At 50.8% G+C, this 16,107-nt stretch overlaps 7 protein-coding genes across 7 annotated transcripts, besides 20 other annotated features; all 7 read left to right on the forward strand.

Moving 5' to 3' along the window:
• Positions 1-24: 24 nt before the first annotated feature.
• TB927.1.4420 (ABC transporter, putative) lies at positions 25-2,862 on the forward strand (the record flags this gene model as incomplete). The annotated part of the gene is made up of 1 exon (XM_001219134.1): positions 25-2,862. One exon carries the CDS (start codon positions 25-27, stop codon positions 2,860-2,862), a length of 2,838 nt encoding a protein of 945 aa, XP_001219135.1.
• Positions 2,863-2,970: 108 nt separating this feature from the next.
• Positions 2,971-3,091: a sequence feature (Signal peptide predicted for Tb927.1.4430 by SignalP 2.0 HMM (Signal peptide probabilty 0.810, signal anchor probability 0.142) with cleavage site probability 0.151 between residues 41 and 42).
• Positions 2,971-3,240, forward strand: TB927.1.4430 (hypothetical protein, unlikely; the record flags this gene model as incomplete). The annotated part of the gene is made up of 1 exon (XM_001219135.1): positions 2,971-3,240. The coding sequence occupies one exon, from the start codon at positions 2,971-2,973 to the stop codon at positions 3,238-3,240; it is 270 nt and encodes an 89-aa protein (XP_001219136.1).
• Positions 3,043-3,111: a sequence feature (1 probable transmembrane helix predicted for Tb927.1.4430 by TMHMM2.0 at aa 25-47).
• Positions 3,367-3,372: a repeat region (inverted telomeric repeat hexamer CCCTAA).
• Positions 3,564-3,705: a sequence feature (Signal anchor predicted for Tb927.1.4440 by SignalP 2.0 HMM (Signal peptide probabilty 0.007, signal anchor probability 0.824) with cleavage site probability 0.002 between residues 48 and 49).
• Positions 3,564-4,199, forward strand: TB927.1.4440 (hypothetical protein, conserved; the record flags this gene model as incomplete). Its single annotated transcript, XM_001219136.1, has 1 exon — positions 3,564-4,199. One exon carries the CDS (start codon positions 3,564-3,566, stop codon positions 4,197-4,199), a length of 636 nt encoding a protein of 211 aa, XP_001219137.1.
• Positions 3,651-3,719: a sequence feature (4 probable transmembrane helices predicted for Tb927.1.4440 by TMHMM2.0 at aa 30-52, 67-89, 96-118 and 133-155).
• Positions 3,762-3,830: a sequence feature (4 probable transmembrane helices predicted for Tb927.1.4440 by TMHMM2.0 at aa 30-52, 67-89, 96-118 and 133-155).
• Positions 3,849-3,917: a sequence feature (4 probable transmembrane helices predicted for Tb927.1.4440 by TMHMM2.0 at aa 30-52, 67-89, 96-118 and 133-155).
• Positions 3,960-4,028: a sequence feature (4 probable transmembrane helices predicted for Tb927.1.4440 by TMHMM2.0 at aa 30-52, 67-89, 96-118 and 133-155).
• A 54-nt stretch (positions 4,200-4,253) lies between the features above and the next one.
• TB927.1.4450 (hypothetical protein, conserved) lies at positions 4,254-7,757 on the forward strand (the record flags this gene model as incomplete). The annotated part of the gene is made up of 1 exon (XM_001219137.1): positions 4,254-7,757. One exon carries the CDS (start codon positions 4,254-4,256, stop codon positions 7,755-7,757), a length of 3,504 nt encoding a protein of 1,167 aa, XP_001219138.1.
• Positions 4,671-4,739: a sequence feature (7 probable transmembrane helices predicted for Tb927.1.4450 by TMHMM2.0 at aa 140-162, 177-199, 206-228, 268-290, 295-317, 332-354 and 505-527).
• Positions 4,782-4,850: a sequence feature (7 probable transmembrane helices predicted for Tb927.1.4450 by TMHMM2.0 at aa 140-162, 177-199, 206-228, 268-290, 295-317, 332-354 and 505-527).
• Positions 4,869-4,937: a sequence feature (7 probable transmembrane helices predicted for Tb927.1.4450 by TMHMM2.0 at aa 140-162, 177-199, 206-228, 268-290, 295-317, 332-354 and 505-527).
• Positions 5,055-5,123: a sequence feature (7 probable transmembrane helices predicted for Tb927.1.4450 by TMHMM2.0 at aa 140-162, 177-199, 206-228, 268-290, 295-317, 332-354 and 505-527).
• Positions 5,136-5,204: a sequence feature (7 probable transmembrane helices predicted for Tb927.1.4450 by TMHMM2.0 at aa 140-162, 177-199, 206-228, 268-290, 295-317, 332-354 and 505-527).
• Positions 5,247-5,315: a sequence feature (7 probable transmembrane helices predicted for Tb927.1.4450 by TMHMM2.0 at aa 140-162, 177-199, 206-228, 268-290, 295-317, 332-354 and 505-527).
• Positions 5,766-5,834: a sequence feature (7 probable transmembrane helices predicted for Tb927.1.4450 by TMHMM2.0 at aa 140-162, 177-199, 206-228, 268-290, 295-317, 332-354 and 505-527).
• Positions 8,595-8,646: a sequence feature (Signal peptide predicted for Tb927.1.4460 by SignalP 2.0 HMM (Signal peptide probabilty 0.685, signal anchor probability 0.182) with cleavage site probability 0.188 between residues 18 and 19).
• Positions 8,595-8,807, forward strand: TB927.1.4460 (hypothetical protein, unlikely; the record flags this gene model as incomplete). Its single annotated transcript, XM_001219138.1, has 1 exon — positions 8,595-8,807. One exon carries the CDS (start codon positions 8,595-8,597, stop codon positions 8,805-8,807), a length of 213 nt encoding a protein of 70 aa, XP_001219139.1.
• Positions 8,661-8,729: a sequence feature (1 probable transmembrane helix predicted for Tb927.1.4460 by TMHMM2.0 at aa 23-45).
• Positions 8,712-8,717: a sequence feature (GPI-Anchor Signal predicted for Tb927.1.4460 by DGPI v2.04 with cleavage site probability 0.51600003 near 40).
• Positions 8,808-9,123: 316 nt separating the features above from the next.
• TB927.1.4470 (hypothetical protein, conserved) lies at positions 9,124-10,455 on the forward strand (the record flags this gene model as incomplete). Its single annotated transcript, XM_001219139.1, has 1 exon — positions 9,124-10,455. The coding sequence occupies one exon, from the start codon at positions 9,124-9,126 to the stop codon at positions 10,453-10,455; it is 1,332 nt and encodes a 443-aa protein (XP_001219140.1).
• Positions 10,456-10,607: 152 nt separating this feature from the next.
• Positions 10,608-10,613: a repeat region (telomeric repeat hexamer TTAGGG).
• Positions 11,188-11,193: a repeat region (inverted telomeric repeat hexamer CCCTAA).
• Positions 11,194-11,239: 46 nt separating this feature from the next.
• TB927.1.4480 (hypothetical protein, conserved) lies at positions 11,240-15,694 on the forward strand (the record flags this gene model as incomplete). Its single annotated transcript, XM_001219140.1, has 1 exon — positions 11,240-15,694. One exon carries the CDS (start codon positions 11,240-11,242, stop codon positions 15,692-15,694), a length of 4,455 nt encoding a protein of 1,484 aa, XP_001219141.1.
• Positions 15,695-16,107: the final 413 nt, after the last annotated feature.

Here is a 16,107-nt window from a genome sequence, read left to right on the forward strand (position 1 = left end):
CAAACACCGAAACAGCCACGACGAATGACGACAACTCAAGGTGAAGTAATCTCCACCACTTTTTTCAGCAGCAAGGCTCTACTGAAATCCCTGCAAGATGTGAGCCGCAGCCTCCACATAAGTGGTAATCAATTTCTGCCGCCCAACACCGTTTTGCTTTGTGCCGTCGGTTTAGGCTTTTTGGTTGATGGCGTTTATACTGCAACCGTGTGGTTTCGAAACCGACGGGCCCTTAATGTGGAACGTGCCGTCAACCATCATAATGGGCCGGTGAAGTTTGTGGTGACCGATGAGTTAGAGGACCGCGACGAGGAAGCGAAAGCGTGTTTAGTGCAGCAGTACAGTGACGAGTTATGCAAAGCAATTCTTGGGGCGCCGCGGACGTCACCAGGCTCATGGGCCAGATCTCCCCCTGCAGACGCCGTCGCCGAGTACGAGACACTTCCTGAGCCGATTCGACTGCTGTGGGAGGACCGTGTGAGGTACACTTTGGACGCGCGTGAGGTCGTGGGTCTTCTGCGCAGGCGGCTGGAGCCTCACTTGGCCGGGTCGAGGTACGGGCCCAGTGCCGCTCTGATGGCATTATTGTGGCGTTTGCAGCTCCTGCGCACCGTTCACGAGTCTATAGTGATCGCCGGAGACGTGGGACGGTGCAATGCCGAGTTGACCGAACTTGGAAAGCACACAGGAGCTCTTTATCGAGAGTTTATTTCTACGTTACACGCACCGGTGCGGGTCCCCTTCGACTCTTGCTGGGAGTGTTTGTCCGCCGAAGACGACCGGTTGCGTGGGCAGGCAAGGGCGTTACAGCTGCGCAACCTTTGGAGTCTCACCAGATATGTGTTTGCAGGGGGGCTCGATAAGTTATGCACTTACGGTATGGTGGGACTGCTCACTGCTTTTGCTGCCCGTAGTGCGAGTGCGATTTGTACAATCAGGGTGGACGTGGAGCAACTTCTTCCTAATCTCTTTGGCACCGCTGCTTCCATCAATACTGGGGGAACCACCGGGGACGGTGCCATCGTCTCATGGACTGCCATGCACATCGTCGTAGCGCGTCTTCTCGTTTCCGAGTGGATGTTGCACATGTTGCGTCTGGGAATCACACGGGTAACACAGGACTACACCCACGCCTCTGCTGCATGGCGCAGGGACACTGTGAAGCACCGACTATACGATGCACTCACGCGGACACCCTTAAGTTACTTCGACAAAACGGAACGTTACGCTGTTGAGGAGATTGTGTACTACGTTAATGACCTTGAGGGGGTTGATGTTTTTGTGCATGACTTCTTTACGCGGCTGGCACAGTCTGGCATTTCATTGTGTGTGGCATTAAGGGTGTTAGACATGCGGAGTGCGGTGACCGTTATGGGAGCGGTTGCTGGAGCAAGTCTTTTAAATGCTAGCCTGAGTTTTCTCAAGAAGACCTACTGCGCCCTCTCATATTGTAATGGGATTGGGTTTGAGGCGGTTGACAGCCCGTCGGATGCAGAGGAGGAGGAGAATCGGAAAGATACAACAGACCACCTGATGTTCTGTGGGATGGACATTATCGAGCACATCCCCGAGCTGCGCCCGTACGGCGCTGACACCAAACTGATGGAATGGTGGAACAACTACACCGCTCACTACCGACGGCGTTCCTGTGGCCTGCGTCGTGTTTTCCAATTAACCTATAACTCCCGCTACCTTTGGGCGATTGACGCTCTTAAACCGGTCGCACGGTGGCTTCTTCCCGCTATTGTCGCTGCGAATGCTGCGGGCACGTGTCAAATACAAGTCTTTCTTCTTGAGGCAATACGGGCCTCGCAGGATGTATTGGAGCGTGTGGTGGACGTTCAGCGTGTTGTGGACGTAGTGGGATATAATGCATACAAGGCTGGGGTGCTTGAACGTATCCTCGACTCCAAGAATTGGGAGGATGGAGACACCGCGGAGAGGATCTGTGAGCATACGAATAAGGGCAATATCAGTGATACTACTGCACTTACTTGTGATATGAATGGCGGTACGTATAAGAAAAACAAGGAAGATGGAGAGTTGAGGCTTAAAGGAAACGACGTGGAGGTGCTGGCTGTTCGCGCGAACGGTTTGCAGTTTCGTTATCCAACAGCACCAACTGTTGATGCCTTTCTGAAGCCCGCTTCGTTTCAATTTGAGTTGAGGAATAGGACGACAGGTCTTGGGCGGCTTGTGTGCATCACGGGAGTTAGTGGCTGCGGCAAAACAACACTCCTGCGCCTTCTATTGGGGCTTTACGCGCCGGAGAACCCCAACACTCTCCTTCTTGAGTTTCGGTTGCGACGGCATCATGTGTCGGAATCCAACGGAGGGGGAACGGGTAATAGCGGTAATAAAGAGCAGTGGGCTCCAGTTGAGCTTATACCGCGAGCTCAGCTTCGGTCTACTTTTTTCAGCTACGTGCCACAGGCCCCAACTATATTTCCTGGCGCGACCATAGCCCAGAATGTCTCACTTCGGAACCGCGTTTCAATTACGGATACGTTGGTCCTTGAGCGGGTGCGTGTCTGCACGGAGGCTGCGGGTTGCGGTCATTTCATTAAGCGCTTGCCAAATGGTATCATGACGCCACTGTGCGTGAATGTTGGTTGGGCGACGCCCGATGCCGTGCGACTGAGTTGTGGTCAGGGGCAGAGACTAATGTTAGCTCGTGCTCTATTCCACTGTTCCAGTGTACTTTTGTTGGATGAACCCACAGCAGGGTTAGACAGTGAGACGAAGAAAGCAGTCATGTCACAGTGGCGTGAGTTGCTGTCTTCTGGACTCGTGGGTGGTATCATATGCGTGTCGCATGACGCCGATGTGTTGCAAATGGCGGATGAGACCGTAACATTGTGAGCGACTCGCTGCTGCTGAAATTGCATTACTCGCAAAACTAATTGATGCCAATGTGTGGCAGTACATATGTGTGGAGGTAGTTGGGGTATGATGGCGGAAATTTAATACATGAAGCTGACAGCGGTATCGACATTCGTGGCGTGCTGTTATTTCCAGTTTTGTCATCTCCTTTTGTCTCGTTTTATTTTTATTTTCATGCACATGATCCATTTTCCCTCCGTAGTGTTATGCGCTCTCTTTGCGTGTCATAATGCCATTTGGTGCATGCACGAATTGTGCGGGTTGGCGTTAGAAGTGATGGGATCAACGTTGGTGGGTATGGGGGGGGGAGGTAAGGGAGTAACGAAGGCTTTTATGTTTCGTCGCCGTTCACATTAATATTTATCAACAGTTCTACGTGTGGAGCGTGAAGGAAATTTCATTTGGTTCCCTTCAACTTTTTCCAGCTTCCAGTATCTCCGCTTGTTCGTTGTTTGATTGTTTGTTTTTCCTTTTCATTTTCGTCCCTAAGATTGTTTGTGACATTTTAGTTTGTCTGAATACCGCAGTTAGTGAACTTTTTGTCGTCGTATCGTCGTATTATTATTATTATCATTATTATTATTTTTTGGTCACTGGTCTGACTTTTTTAAAAAAGGAAAAGAAACAGTGGGGGAAGGAAATAGGCATAAATCTGTGTACGAGTGTTTTTCTTTTTTCGTATGTGTGTGTGTGTGTGTGTTCCCCCTTTCCGATTTTGTGTTAAACCCTTCGAGCTGTTTGGACGTGTCAGACAAACGTTCCGCTCGCTTATTCCATCGGTCTTCGTGATCCCATTTTCCTTTTTTTTTTTTGGGGGGGGACCAGTACGCGTGTGCGTTTACGCTAAATCACATTGGTTTTCCTTGGGTTTGATCTTCTTTTCCTTCTTCCCTTCTGTCCCATTTTTTTCTTTTTGGTTTATCGTATTGTACTTATGTGTTTGTGTGTGCCTACTACAAACGTATGCGTGCGTCTCTCTCTCTCTCTCTCTCTGTGGGTTGTGTGTTTCCGTGTTCAACATGTACTTCTTTTTCACCCCATTATTCGTGCATCTGCGTGTCAATTCTGTATTTTACCTTTCCTTCTTTCACTTTCTTACTTCTTTTCTCTCTCCATCTCCCTGCCCATTTTCATGTATTCATGCGCGTGGTATAAAATGTACACATGTGCATATATGCACAAACAATGACAATACGAAAACAAATGATGTAGTGGGACTGGTACCCACATCATCCTCCCCTCGAACTTTTTCAAAAAACCAGAGGTTGAAACGGTTGTGTGGGTTCAGCGCGCGTGAGTGGGAAGGTAAACTGTAAGTAATTTTTCAAATCGAGGAGGCGGAAGTGAAGGAGGTGGGGAGGGAAGTGTGCATGTACACGCTGTACCCCCGCTTTGATGCTCAACCCTCCGATCCAGCGCTTTTGGGGGAGGCTGCAGGAAATGAGTTACTGAAGGAAGTGACAGATCTGACGTCGAAGGGACACCGCATGGACGTTGGTGAATATATTCCCTTTAGGCGTTCACTGCGGTTCAACACACCTCAAAGCCGCCGCCCGGCCCGGCGCAGACGAGGCCTGCAGGACACGGCACCCGAGTACGAATCTGAGGGAAGCAGTGGCTTCTGTAGTGATGTATTGGCTACTTTTGCCAGCCAGTTGCGCTGCCTCTTCCCCTGCTGTGGTCCCAGGAGGGTGGAGGATGAGAAGCTTTGGTTTGGTTTCGCCATGACACGAGGAGTAAGAAATATATACTTGCGTGTGGTGCGGCAGCACCCAATCGTTTCCATGATTGTCTGGTCCGTCCTCTTCTTGTGCGAGACAACGATGGTGGCCATTTATTTGTGGCAAGTGTCAGGTGTTGCAGAGGGCGCCACGTGGAATTCTTTCACTGAGGAGGAATTAGGCTTGTGCTTCTGCATAAGCAGTGCCCTGTCCATTTTACTACTATCCCAACTGATCTTTGCGTACTCCTTTACGCCTTTTACCATCGTTGTGGTGCTCGTTACAACTATCTATCAGATTGTCCTCCTTTTTATGGCCTTGGTTTTCGGCCTGACTTGGGCGAGTCGGATGTACGTTCCGATGTTTCTGCGGTGTTGGCCCATGCGGCAGTATTTTCTCTTTCTGCTGGACTCCGTGGCCATGTTGTCATCCAGTAGTGATAGGCTCGATGTTGTTCGTTTGGCAGCACCATCGCTTTCGTTGTTCTTAACCATGGTATTCACAACTGCGTGCATCTTTCAAATTCAGCAAATTTTTTCCGGCACGATGATTGGCACAATAGATTCGCTGTACTTTGTCATGGCGACCGTATCAACGACTGGGTTCGGTGACGTTCTTCCGCAGGGCAACATTGGCCGTATGTTGACGATTGGAATTATCTTTGTCTTTCTTGCGAAGATGCCTTCGTGGATTGTGGTTGTGGTAGGGATGGTGAAGATGCTGCGTGACTTTCCGAAGTACGGCGGTCCACCGCATCACTTCATCGTGTATGGTCACGTGAGCCAGGAGGACGCTGTGTCCATACTTGACGAGGTCTTCAAACTATACCCAACGAGATCTGTGTGCTTTTGCAATGCAAGTTTTCCGCGGGATGTTCTATCATTGGGTGGACACCCAAATTATAGGATGCGCAGTACATTTATGGTAGTGAAGGTACTCAACAAGGCTTCGCTGCATCGCATGCGGGTGAGTGAGGCGGATGCGGTTATCATTTCCCCAACTAGCGATGGGACGGCGAAGGCGCGGGACGATGACGTGTTTTTGTCCTCCGTTACGTTCCAGCGGCATGCACCTTTTGTTCAGCAGTACCTGCAACTCCGATTCGGTACCCACATCAAACTGCTGGAGGAGCGCGAAACGATGGTGGATCAGAATATGAGGAGCATTATGGCGAGTGCTCTTATTCTTCCCGGTATTGTTCCATTTTTGGTGAACCTTGTTCGTACTGCATCGTCAGGTGGAAGCTCTCCGGCTTCTCTGTGGTCTGAGGAGGGAATGGATAACTGGAAGGACCTGTACGAATACAGTCGGCGCGCTACATTTCGCACATTTACGGTTCCACCTTATTTTGAGCGGCGGCCTCTGCGGGACGCAGTATACCTGTTGAAGACCTTTAATGTATTAGTTGTTGGCGTGGAGGAAGGGAGGAATAGGATGATGATACTCGACCTTGATTATAAACTTGCGTTGAGTGACACTATCCTTGTACTACATGAAAGTGGTAGCGACAGTGTGGACCTGGCGCTAAGAGCGCTTGACCCAACAGAGGGCTCCCGTGGGAGCATGACGGGGTGTGATAGGAGTGAGCAATGGGAGGCGCGGATGGCTTCGCCCGCGGCTGATGCATCCGCACAAAGCGGCTCCCGTGGTGACGTGCCGGACGCTGAGGTGGAGGAGTTGGGCGCTGTTGGAATCGACAGCGCGAGCCTCATTTACCCGTTCAACCCAAGCTTTGAGGTGCCTACTGGTAGTAATGAGGAGGTGCCATGTCTCGGTACAGAGTGTGACAATTCGCCTGGAAAGACTCCACCAGTGGCGATGCAGGGACATAAAGGGAAAGCAAATGTGCCATTGCCGAACAGTGTAGCTCTCTCCAAAGGTACCATCACCAGCGTGTTGGATATGCAGGTCGAAAGACTGCGGAGGAGGCTGTTGGGAGAGGACTTCGTGGTTAAATGTTTCGGTGATGTTTCACTCTCACGCCTTCCTCTAGGCGGTTCGTTGGCGGTGCTGACGCATTTGCTGAACTGGCGCCAGGCGGTTTGCACAAGGTCTGAGCCTGTGGAATCTTCGGTTGAACGAATAGAGCGGCAGATCAATGACATACTGAGACATGTAAGTAACGAGTACCAGTGCGGGAGGAGCGGGAAAGCCCCTGGGGAAAACTTTCTTTTTATTGACCATGTGTCCTCGTTCAAACAACCATTGCTAGAGTCCATGTATGACCATTACCTTAATGACCATGCTTCACGGTTTGAACTCGTACAAATGATGCGTTGCATCCGGGGCATTCACTCCCGCTCCCGCGTTACACTTCTCAGTTGGCAGAGTCTGAGCGATTCTTTCCTCCGGCAGTGGGACTCTTCATTTGAGTTTCCCCTACGACATATTCGGGGCTCGAGTACAATGGAGTCTCACTTAAACTATGCCATCAAGGAAAGTGGAGGGGCGGCTAACCTGCGTGGTATTCTCATATACTGCTCACAGCTTAGTCACTGGGACTTTAAGGACGTCCCGCTTGTTGCTGTGGAGAACAACATACGCGCTATCCTTGATTGCCATGCCACTTCGGAGAAGCAGCAACAGGGGGTGGGCGGTGGGTCGTCTCGCGGTGCAGAGGTGGAGCAGCAGGTTATGGTGGAGCTAAAATCCTTTAAGTCCTGCATTTCAGTTACACCTCACCACGCGGACACGGAATGGCGACAGCGTGGTGAGGTCCATTTCCAGTACTCCCTGGCGTTCATGATGGGTCGTTGCTTCTCTGCCAACATGCTGCAAACAATTTTTATCCACGCTCACCGGAATCGTTGTATTATGAAATTCCTTAACAACGTGTTGTGCCTGCATCGGCAGGGAAGTGTGTTTGATACAGGGGGGTGGAACAGCGGCGACAAGTCGGACACCACTCTTTTTAAGGTATGTGGGAACCAGCTTTTGCATTTTCAAACGTTCGGCGATTTGTTTGTGTTCCTCCTGAAACACCGTTCGTGGGTGGCCATCGGTGTTTTCCGCCGATTCCCGACGTCTGAGGGGCTTCCAGGCGTTCCCCGCTATTTCATTACGAACCCCCCAATGAAAATGCCGTTAAGGGTTGATGATGTGGTGTACGCCCTTTCTGGAGTCACGGGAGCACATAACAGAATGGGTTGCTAACGTTTACAAGAAGGGAGTGTTAAATTGTGACTAGGTAACCGTGGGGTTTAAGGGACATGGTTTGGTGTGCGTCATATATATATATATATATATATAATGCGTTTGTGAGAATGGTACTCACGCGCTGGTGCTGGGAGATGGCAGTGTGTGTGTGTGTGTGTGTGTGTGTGTGTGTGTGTGTGTGTGTGTGTGTGTGTGTGTGTGTGTGTGTGTGCTAGCCACGTTGGTTTCTTCTTCGATTAACGTAACTTATTGTGTGTACATGCCTTTAGTCGTTCCCTTACCTCGTTTGCACAGGAATTGTGTGCTAACGTTGTTTTCCCTGCTTCTGTTCCCTCCCTTCACAAGTGACGAGATGTGAACGCGCCGCTGTCAGCAATGTTGTTATTGCGGATTTCCCTTCTTTGTTTCTTTTTTCAGTTACCGTTTTCTCCATTATTCCCTTTATCCGCTTCTCTTTCCTTTCTGTTGGCACTGGAGTTAAGCCGTGAAGGGAAAGGAAGCCTGCGTTGTCGTTCTTTTTGCCAGCGTTTTGGCGTTCTTTCACTCTTTTTTTTTCCGTGCTTCACTCCCTTTTTTCGTGGCTGAGAGCGCGCAACTGAAAAGTGTTCATAAACGGCGAGATCGTGGTGGTGGTGGATGATGAATGAGTTGTGGCAGTGTTTTTACCGTTCGCGTGTATAAGTGTTGTTCCAAGAGTGGTAATAGCAGTAAGAGTTGATAATGCTCGCAGCATTTTTTTAAAGTATATGGGTAAATGAAGAAAAATACATAAATATAAATTTATGTATGCGCGTGTGTAAACGTGCTTATAGCAATATGTGAAGGTATCTTACGATGCTGGTGTTGGTGCTTGCGTTGCGCGTCTATCTCTTTGGCCACATGCGCGCACCAAATGCGAAACTCTTTTTTGTCGCTGTAGATTTTTTTTATTTCGTTGCTTTCCCCGTCTGCTCCGTTGCTTATGGAGGGGAAGAGCTGTGTACTTGCTCCGACTCGTTAACCCTAGCCCTCTCCATTGTCCTTGTTCGGCAGGAGCAGGTTTTGTAGTTGAGTCTTTGCTCATATTCTTTCGTCATATTGTTTTTCTTTTCTTTTTTTTCCCCTCTCCTCTACCTCTCACTTGGAATTCATTGCCCCCCCTTTTGAAAAAAAATTGCGCCATCTTGTTTATTGTAAAAGAGGGTAATTGTTGCTCTGTCATCCAATTGGTGACGTGCATCTCTAGACGGTTGCAATAGCAATCGTGTCAAAGGGGACCCGGAGGCCCGGCACAAATTGCAATAGAAAAAAAAAATAAGTGAACCCACGGAGAAATAACACTAATACCCAACGCCTGTGTGTGGAGCAGGGAGTTAAGCGTCTCATGATAAAAAACGCGTCGCCACTGCATCCTTACAACATTGATGCACCAATGGGAACATCTCTGTGGAGAATAGGGCGCAGCTCGCAGCATCGACCCTCGCCAGAGTGCCACACCACCGTTCCAGATGTCGTGGCCACTGTTGCCACTGACTCGATGGATTCACACCATAATTCCACAGAAGAGAAGCCGTCGTGTTGCCCACGTCTGAGAACACCCGTGAGAGGTGATGACTACGATGGTTTGTTTTCACACGCGTGGTGGCGTTGTAGTAACTGCGTACACGACCCGGGATTACTTGCCTACGGCCTCCATCGGACGGCTGCACTGTCATCCTTTCAGGCTGCTCAACAGCAAACCACATGCGCTGCACGGCTGAATGGCTGTTCTCATCACGCCAATCTCGGTGGTAACGACTGCGGAGGGTCATATAATTTTGTTAGGGGTTGCTGCGGGAAATTCGGCTGTGGCCACCTTCCGTGTCGCGCAACCGCTCATGGCAGCGTGGCTGAAGGAGTCAACCCTATGCGGTATTGGCCACAGACAAACGAATACCACTCATATAACTACCCCCATGCCGCGGGGCGTGCGCACGAGGCGTCCGAATTAGCGCCGTCAGGAAAGCCAACGACGCGGGCGTGGTATCAAGTGCCCTGTGACACAAGTGAACTACATCCCCTTAGTCAGCCGTACAATATTTCGGAACGTCCGTCCACTCCACAGTGTGATGCCGCTACGGCTTCTGGGGGAGTGGAAGCACCCGACTGGTTAACCAGTCGCGCTCGGGCCCGGTATGAGCAGAGCAGGTCGCGATCGCCGGTGTGCACGCCATGTCGTTCCTCCCCTGTATTGGGCGGCGATGTGGAGGGAGCCCGAGGTGAAGCATTTGCCATTCATCGATTCAGTTGCCAGTTGGAGTCGTTGCAGCGGCGACTGGACGCATTGGAAGCGGAGTGTGTGGTGAAGTCTGGTGTTATGCATGGAAGGCCACCACCGCATGGAGTGGGAGAAATGGGATCGGTATACACGGCGGATGAGTGTCCGAGCAACCGCAGCACTGCCGTAGCGCCGACTCCCTCAACCCCAGCAACACCGCCGCCTTTGCCACCGGAGCCGAAGATGTCACCGATGGATTCTGCATCTCATGAAGGGACAACAATGAAGTCACCGCCCTATCGGCAAGTGTGGCCGCACTCGACACCATCGTCACCGACTGCAGGCGCGTCTGACAACGGCGGTGGGATTACACTTGAGCGTCTCATGCGGGCAGTGCGTTCGGCAAGGGAGCGGGCAAGGCAGCAGGACTGCCAAACTGCAGCCTCATCAAATGCATAGACGGTGAGAAGGTGAAAGAAAACTGATGATCGAATTCCAAAAACTTGTTTGGATTCTTTTGCCCAGTGCATCCGAGTGTGTGAGGTGGGTGCAGTGATGGTGGTACGGAGGGCTGCTGAATGCTGCTGCGACTGGTGTGTCTTACTTGCACCTTAGGGGTAAGGAAAGAAAATATTATATCTTCATCTTCCTTCTACGCCTCTCTGTATTTTTCTGTTGAGCACTTGTAAACTTCATTTTTTTTGTTTGATCACGAAAGAATGTATCACTGTATGGCATGTGCCATATGCATGTTTGCTTTTACGGCAGTCGGTGGACACCCCTCAGAAATCGAGCCCAAGTACGATTAGGCGTCCTCACCTCTCGTGCTTACTTACTTCCTTCGTTTTTTTTTTTGTACGGGCTCAACCGCTTCTAATTTATTTTCTTTTACTATTAATACCTCAGCCGTTTATATCTTCTCTTGGACCCTCATCTCATTATCCACTCTAAGCGGTTGACACCTTTTGGGTTTAACTGTTTACTCTTTGGTGTAAAGGACGGCTAGCGAGCCGCCACTATATTGGTGGTACTAAGCAAGTATCGAACACATACTGGTAGATAGATACACATTCAAACAGTTTGGTGAGTTACACCACATCATAGAAGCTAGACCGCATACATAATATTGTTATAATAATAATAATATATATATATATATATATATATATATATATATATACACGTGCAAATCCCTAACTAACACTCTGACACGAATTATTTAAGGATCTGAGTGTGGCAAACCATGGAACATCCCCATTTGCAGGTACACTCCCCCGGCCCCATTCGAGTGAGCATCGATGGGCATTATGCCTTAAGTGGTGGGGCTGATGGAGTTGTGGCGCTTCACCCGCTCCGACGGTTCCCAACAGCTCAGCCGCTTTGGGCACGTCAATGCCATACGGGGGCCGTCACATGTGTGCGACTTCACACTGCCCTGCGTCTTGCCATCTCTTGTGGCCGTGACGGCACCGTCGTACTCCATGAAAATGTTATTAGCGACGTCAACGCCACAAGCAACAATAACAGCAACACAAATGCTTCCACTGCTGGAACCGATGCTAACAGCGGGGAACATACGGTGCGCGTCATGTGTCGTGTAACTGGTGAATTGCGGACGGTACTGTTTGATTCAGAGAGACGGCGTGTCTTTATTGCGGGCGACTCGTTACGTTGCCTTCACATGTCACCAAGTGGCTGTGTGGTGCAAACTATTCCTATGTGTGTGCCATCCCCAGTTGTTTCTCTCGCTCTTTCACCGTGTGGGGGCGTGTTGGCAGTTGCGTCTGCTAGCTGTGCGCTAGGTGTTGTTTCAGTTTGCAGCTCGTCGTCAAATGATTCGGCATCGTCGCACTTCTCACGTGAAAACTCCCAAGAGTCACAGGAAAGGGCTAACCGGCTGAAGGACTTGAAGATTGTTCTTCCAAATGTGTTAACACCGGTGGCTAAGCGAGAGGACGAAGTGGCCTATCGCCTCACCTGGTGCACCACTGGAAATGGTGCTTTGTTTCTGCTGGTTCCTCGAGTGACAGAGGCGCGTGTGCTGCGCTTTGAAGAGGCGACCACACCCCCATATACTCATCGGCTTCGACATGTTGGTAATATTGATAGTCTTGGGCTCACGGATCTACTTGGTGTGGCATGTCACCCGTTGAGTGTGCACGTGATATCCGTGCTCCTGGTGAGCGGGGCAGGTACTGTTGTGGGAAAAGTGGATACACGCAAGTGGAATATTGTGCGAATCCGGTCACAAAATTACACGGGCTGTGCGGACGCCGAAGTGGACTCAACAAGTGGCGATGTGGTTGTGGGGACGCTGGACGGGAGGGTGACATATATGAAACGGGAGGCTCCAAAGGCTGTGGGAGCATCAACAAAAGGTGCCACGGAAGGTGAAGGCAAGACTAACAGGGTGTCGGAAAGTGACTGTGGAGGAGCAAAGAAGAAGTTGAAGACGGAGCCATCTGTGAGGGACCGAAGCAGGGACGTGACGAATGGCGATAAGGCGGGGCAACGAAATAACCGGGAGGTGAGGGACGGTGGTGGTCGCGACGGTAGTGACGATGGGTTTATTGTTGATGACGACGATAGTGGTAGTAGCGGTGGTGTCAAGTCAGTTTCCTCAGGATCATCGGTTATGGCTGTGGAGGAGGATTTTAAACAAGTGGTTGCGGATCTGAAGCGGACGAATCCGACGTACGACGATGAGATCGATCAAAAGGAGCGACCATCCCGATGGCGGAGGGAAGATCCCCGTCGAGTAATACGTGACGTGGAGGATGGTGATGCTACGGGAACCCCCCGCCGGTCAGTTTTCCTCGATGACGAGGCAGAAGAGTCATCAGACGGTAACAGTGACGACGACGGTCGCGAGGAGGAGGATGAGGAGGGTGAGGATGATTATGATGGAAACCATGTCGCCAGTACCGTGAGGGGACATGGTCGAAAGAAATTCAATGACGGTGGTGACAACGACTGTGACAGTGAAGCGGTGGACGTTGGAAGTACATCAAGCTCCACACACTTGCCGAACGACGCAGCTGCCACACATTCGGGCGCAGCCATGGGTGGATCACCTGTCATGGATTACTTCTTTCAGATTGGCGCAACGCCCCCTGGGGAGGAGGGCAGTTGCTACCTTGCCTATAACTCCGTTGGGTACATTCACTGCACAGCCGAGGCGACCACAATTCACTTTCACGATATGTCCCTGCAAGCAGTACGGGTTCTGGAGCGTGGGACAATGCTTATGGCTTCTCTCAGTCCTGTTGGGGCTGCTTTTGTTATTGCGCAGGAGGCTACTGACATGGAAAGTGTTGATGACCTCGTTCCACGTCTTACCATTTACTACCGCACCTTTGTTTCTATTGGCTTACAACCTGATTGGCGGTTGCGACTTCACACGGGTGAGGTGGTGCGTTGCATTGCCACCGGTGTGCGCTATACGGCCGTCGCAACGAGCCGTTACCTTCGTATTTTCTCACTCTCTGGATTGCAGCTCGCCGTAATAAGCCTATTTCCTCGCATTGTAGCGATGGTGGGAACCAACAGCAAAAAAGTGATGCAGGGCTACGGGGCAGATTTTGACCCACTTGCTGTGTGTTACCTTGAGGGGGGTGGGGAGTTGCGGCTTCAGGTGCTCGATGTGGGCTCTAGAAGTGTGGTGGTGCCCGCTACCACTGTTCCAGTCACTACAACACATCAGCTGCAATGGATGGGTTGGTCAGAGGATGGTCCACTTCACATTGCCGACACCGCTGGTGTGTTGCAGATGTTCACACAGAATTGGGGTGGCAGTTGGGTTCCGGTCTATGATCCGCGGTGTATGAATGATCAAACTTACAACCTGTGGATTTGGGGTGTGTGTGATGAGTCCATGCTTGTCTATCGTTCATGCAAAGACGATCCACCCTATCCAGCTGCCGTTGCAAGTGGGTTACCAACTGAGCGGGTATCGTTGTTTCTTCCTCTGCTACACTCTGGCACAGAGCGGGATACGGTCATGTGGGATCATCTTATACGCCGTGAGGTCCGCACAGATGAGATAAAGCGACGTAGCGACTTTTATACGAGTAATATCGCGAAACACGATATGTTGCACGACAAGAAGATTATGGAGTTCTTTAATAAGGCACTAGGTGATCAGCAGACCTCGAGAGCGGTGGATCTTGCCACATTTCTTGAACTTCGAGACAATATTGAGGTATGTGCAAAGGAGGCAAACGCAAAGGGACATGCGCAGCTTGTGCAGAAACTTCTCGCCTTGTTGGAGGTGCGCGTAAAGTCCAGGAAAAAGAGACGCTGCTCGTTACCTTTGGAGGGCTCCGTTGTGAGCGAGCGAGAGCGGGATATGCTGTTGAGGAAGATGCTCATGAAAGAAAAGTCTGAGATGAACAATAACAACGGCAGTGGGGATTCCACCAAAGTCCACAGCAGCCTCGGTGCCACCAGCAATGAATGTGGCCACGACAACACCAAAGGCGATGGTACCAACAGCAGCAACCCAACTGCTGGAAGTCCGGACCGTTCTCTGAATCAGGTGGAAGATAAGCCCGAAACCGCTAACAGTTCTTGTGCAACTGCGAGTTTCCCCACACGGCGGCGTGTCACGTTTGCTGACGCTCCAAGCTCTTCTCCATCGCCAGGGAGATCTCTCCGAGCCTCGCCAGGAGGTGCTGGCGCCGTAAGCACCAAAACTCCCGCGGTTCTGGGACCATCATCAGCCTCAAAGGCAACGAACCCTTTTAGCAAGCGGCCCACGGGTGGAAAGGCTCCCACAACCGCTTCGACTGCAGCGACGGCAGTGCAGGCACCGCCGCAGCCCAAGAAACCGATAAACCCCTTCAACAAGTCGGTGAAGGCGGCAACAAGTTCGGTTGATTTGTCAGCTTTACAGAGTCGCTCGTTAACCCAGTCGCCTGAAAAAGGCGCACCACCCTCCACCACCATGCTTGTTCTCGGAGATTCGCAGTCGCAGGATACCTTTGAGACGGAGGGAAGTGAAGGAAGGACAAAGGACTTAGAAATGGGGAGGGATGTTGTGGGATCACCCCAGCAGCGCTTGTCATCAAACGCAAGTGCTGTGACTCCACTGTTGTCACCATCGTTAACAACTTCAGCTGCCGCTTCGGGGACACCGAAAAGAGGCGATGGTGCTGGCATGCAGTCACCAGAGGCTGCAGCACACGGCCCCGGGTGTAACAAAGGAAATGTTATGCATCCCCAAAAAGGGATTAGTACAGAAACCGTACACCCCGCCACGCAGAAGGATTCTACCAACGGCCTCTACACTGCAGGGGGTTTGGCAACGACAACCACAGTTACCAGAACTCAGAATAATAGTGTAACGACGACTCACTTCGTCCCAAAGGTGGAGCCTTTTCTTTCACCACAGAATGCCGTGTCTTCATCGCTACCAGTGACTAATGAGGTTGCTGATCCGTTCCTCGATGTGAATGATGGTGGTCCCGTTTCGCTTGATTCACTTTTGCTCGATGTGGGCCACGATTCATCGGCAACCTTCACTCCACGCAGCGCCTCTTTCGGGGCGGCTTTGCTGAAGCGCTACCGCGAAGAGGAAGAGGACAACAGTAATGGTAGCGTAGGATTTGTGGTTGAGACCAAGTTGTCTGCGGCTGCGGCTGGTAATGATATCGACGGCAGTGGTAGTGGCGGAAGTCATGACAACGTTGGCTTGTAGGAAATCTTGAGCCACCAACTCAGAGTGGCGCAGCATCGCGCTTTCGTACCATAGAATTTTGTGGTGGATCGGGAATGTGCGTATACACGTACATGTACACGTACACATACACATACATATATATATATATATATATATATATATATAAAGGATGCTTGAGGCAAATGTAACTTAAGCTCAGCGTGCCTCGTGAGGGGTGATGGATGAGGACTCGGATCGAACGAGAACATGCGTGACAATGGATAGAAGGGAAGGGAAGGGAAGAGAGGGAGAGAAGTCTCTGTCTGTGTCTGTGTGTGTGTGTATTTGTGTGTTGTGCGGGATGGGGTACATAGAGACATTGTTTGTTTCCAATGTGCGCATAGAAATCGGTGTTGGCAGGATGAAATCATAGGAACAACGGCTATTTATTT

Source organism: Trypanosoma brucei, chromosome 1 (genome assembly GCF_000002445.2).
Source record: "Trypanosoma brucei brucei TREU927 chromosome 1, complete sequence".
NCBI lineage: Eukaryota > Euglenozoa > Kinetoplastea > Trypanosomatida > Trypanosomatidae > Trypanosoma > Trypanosoma brucei.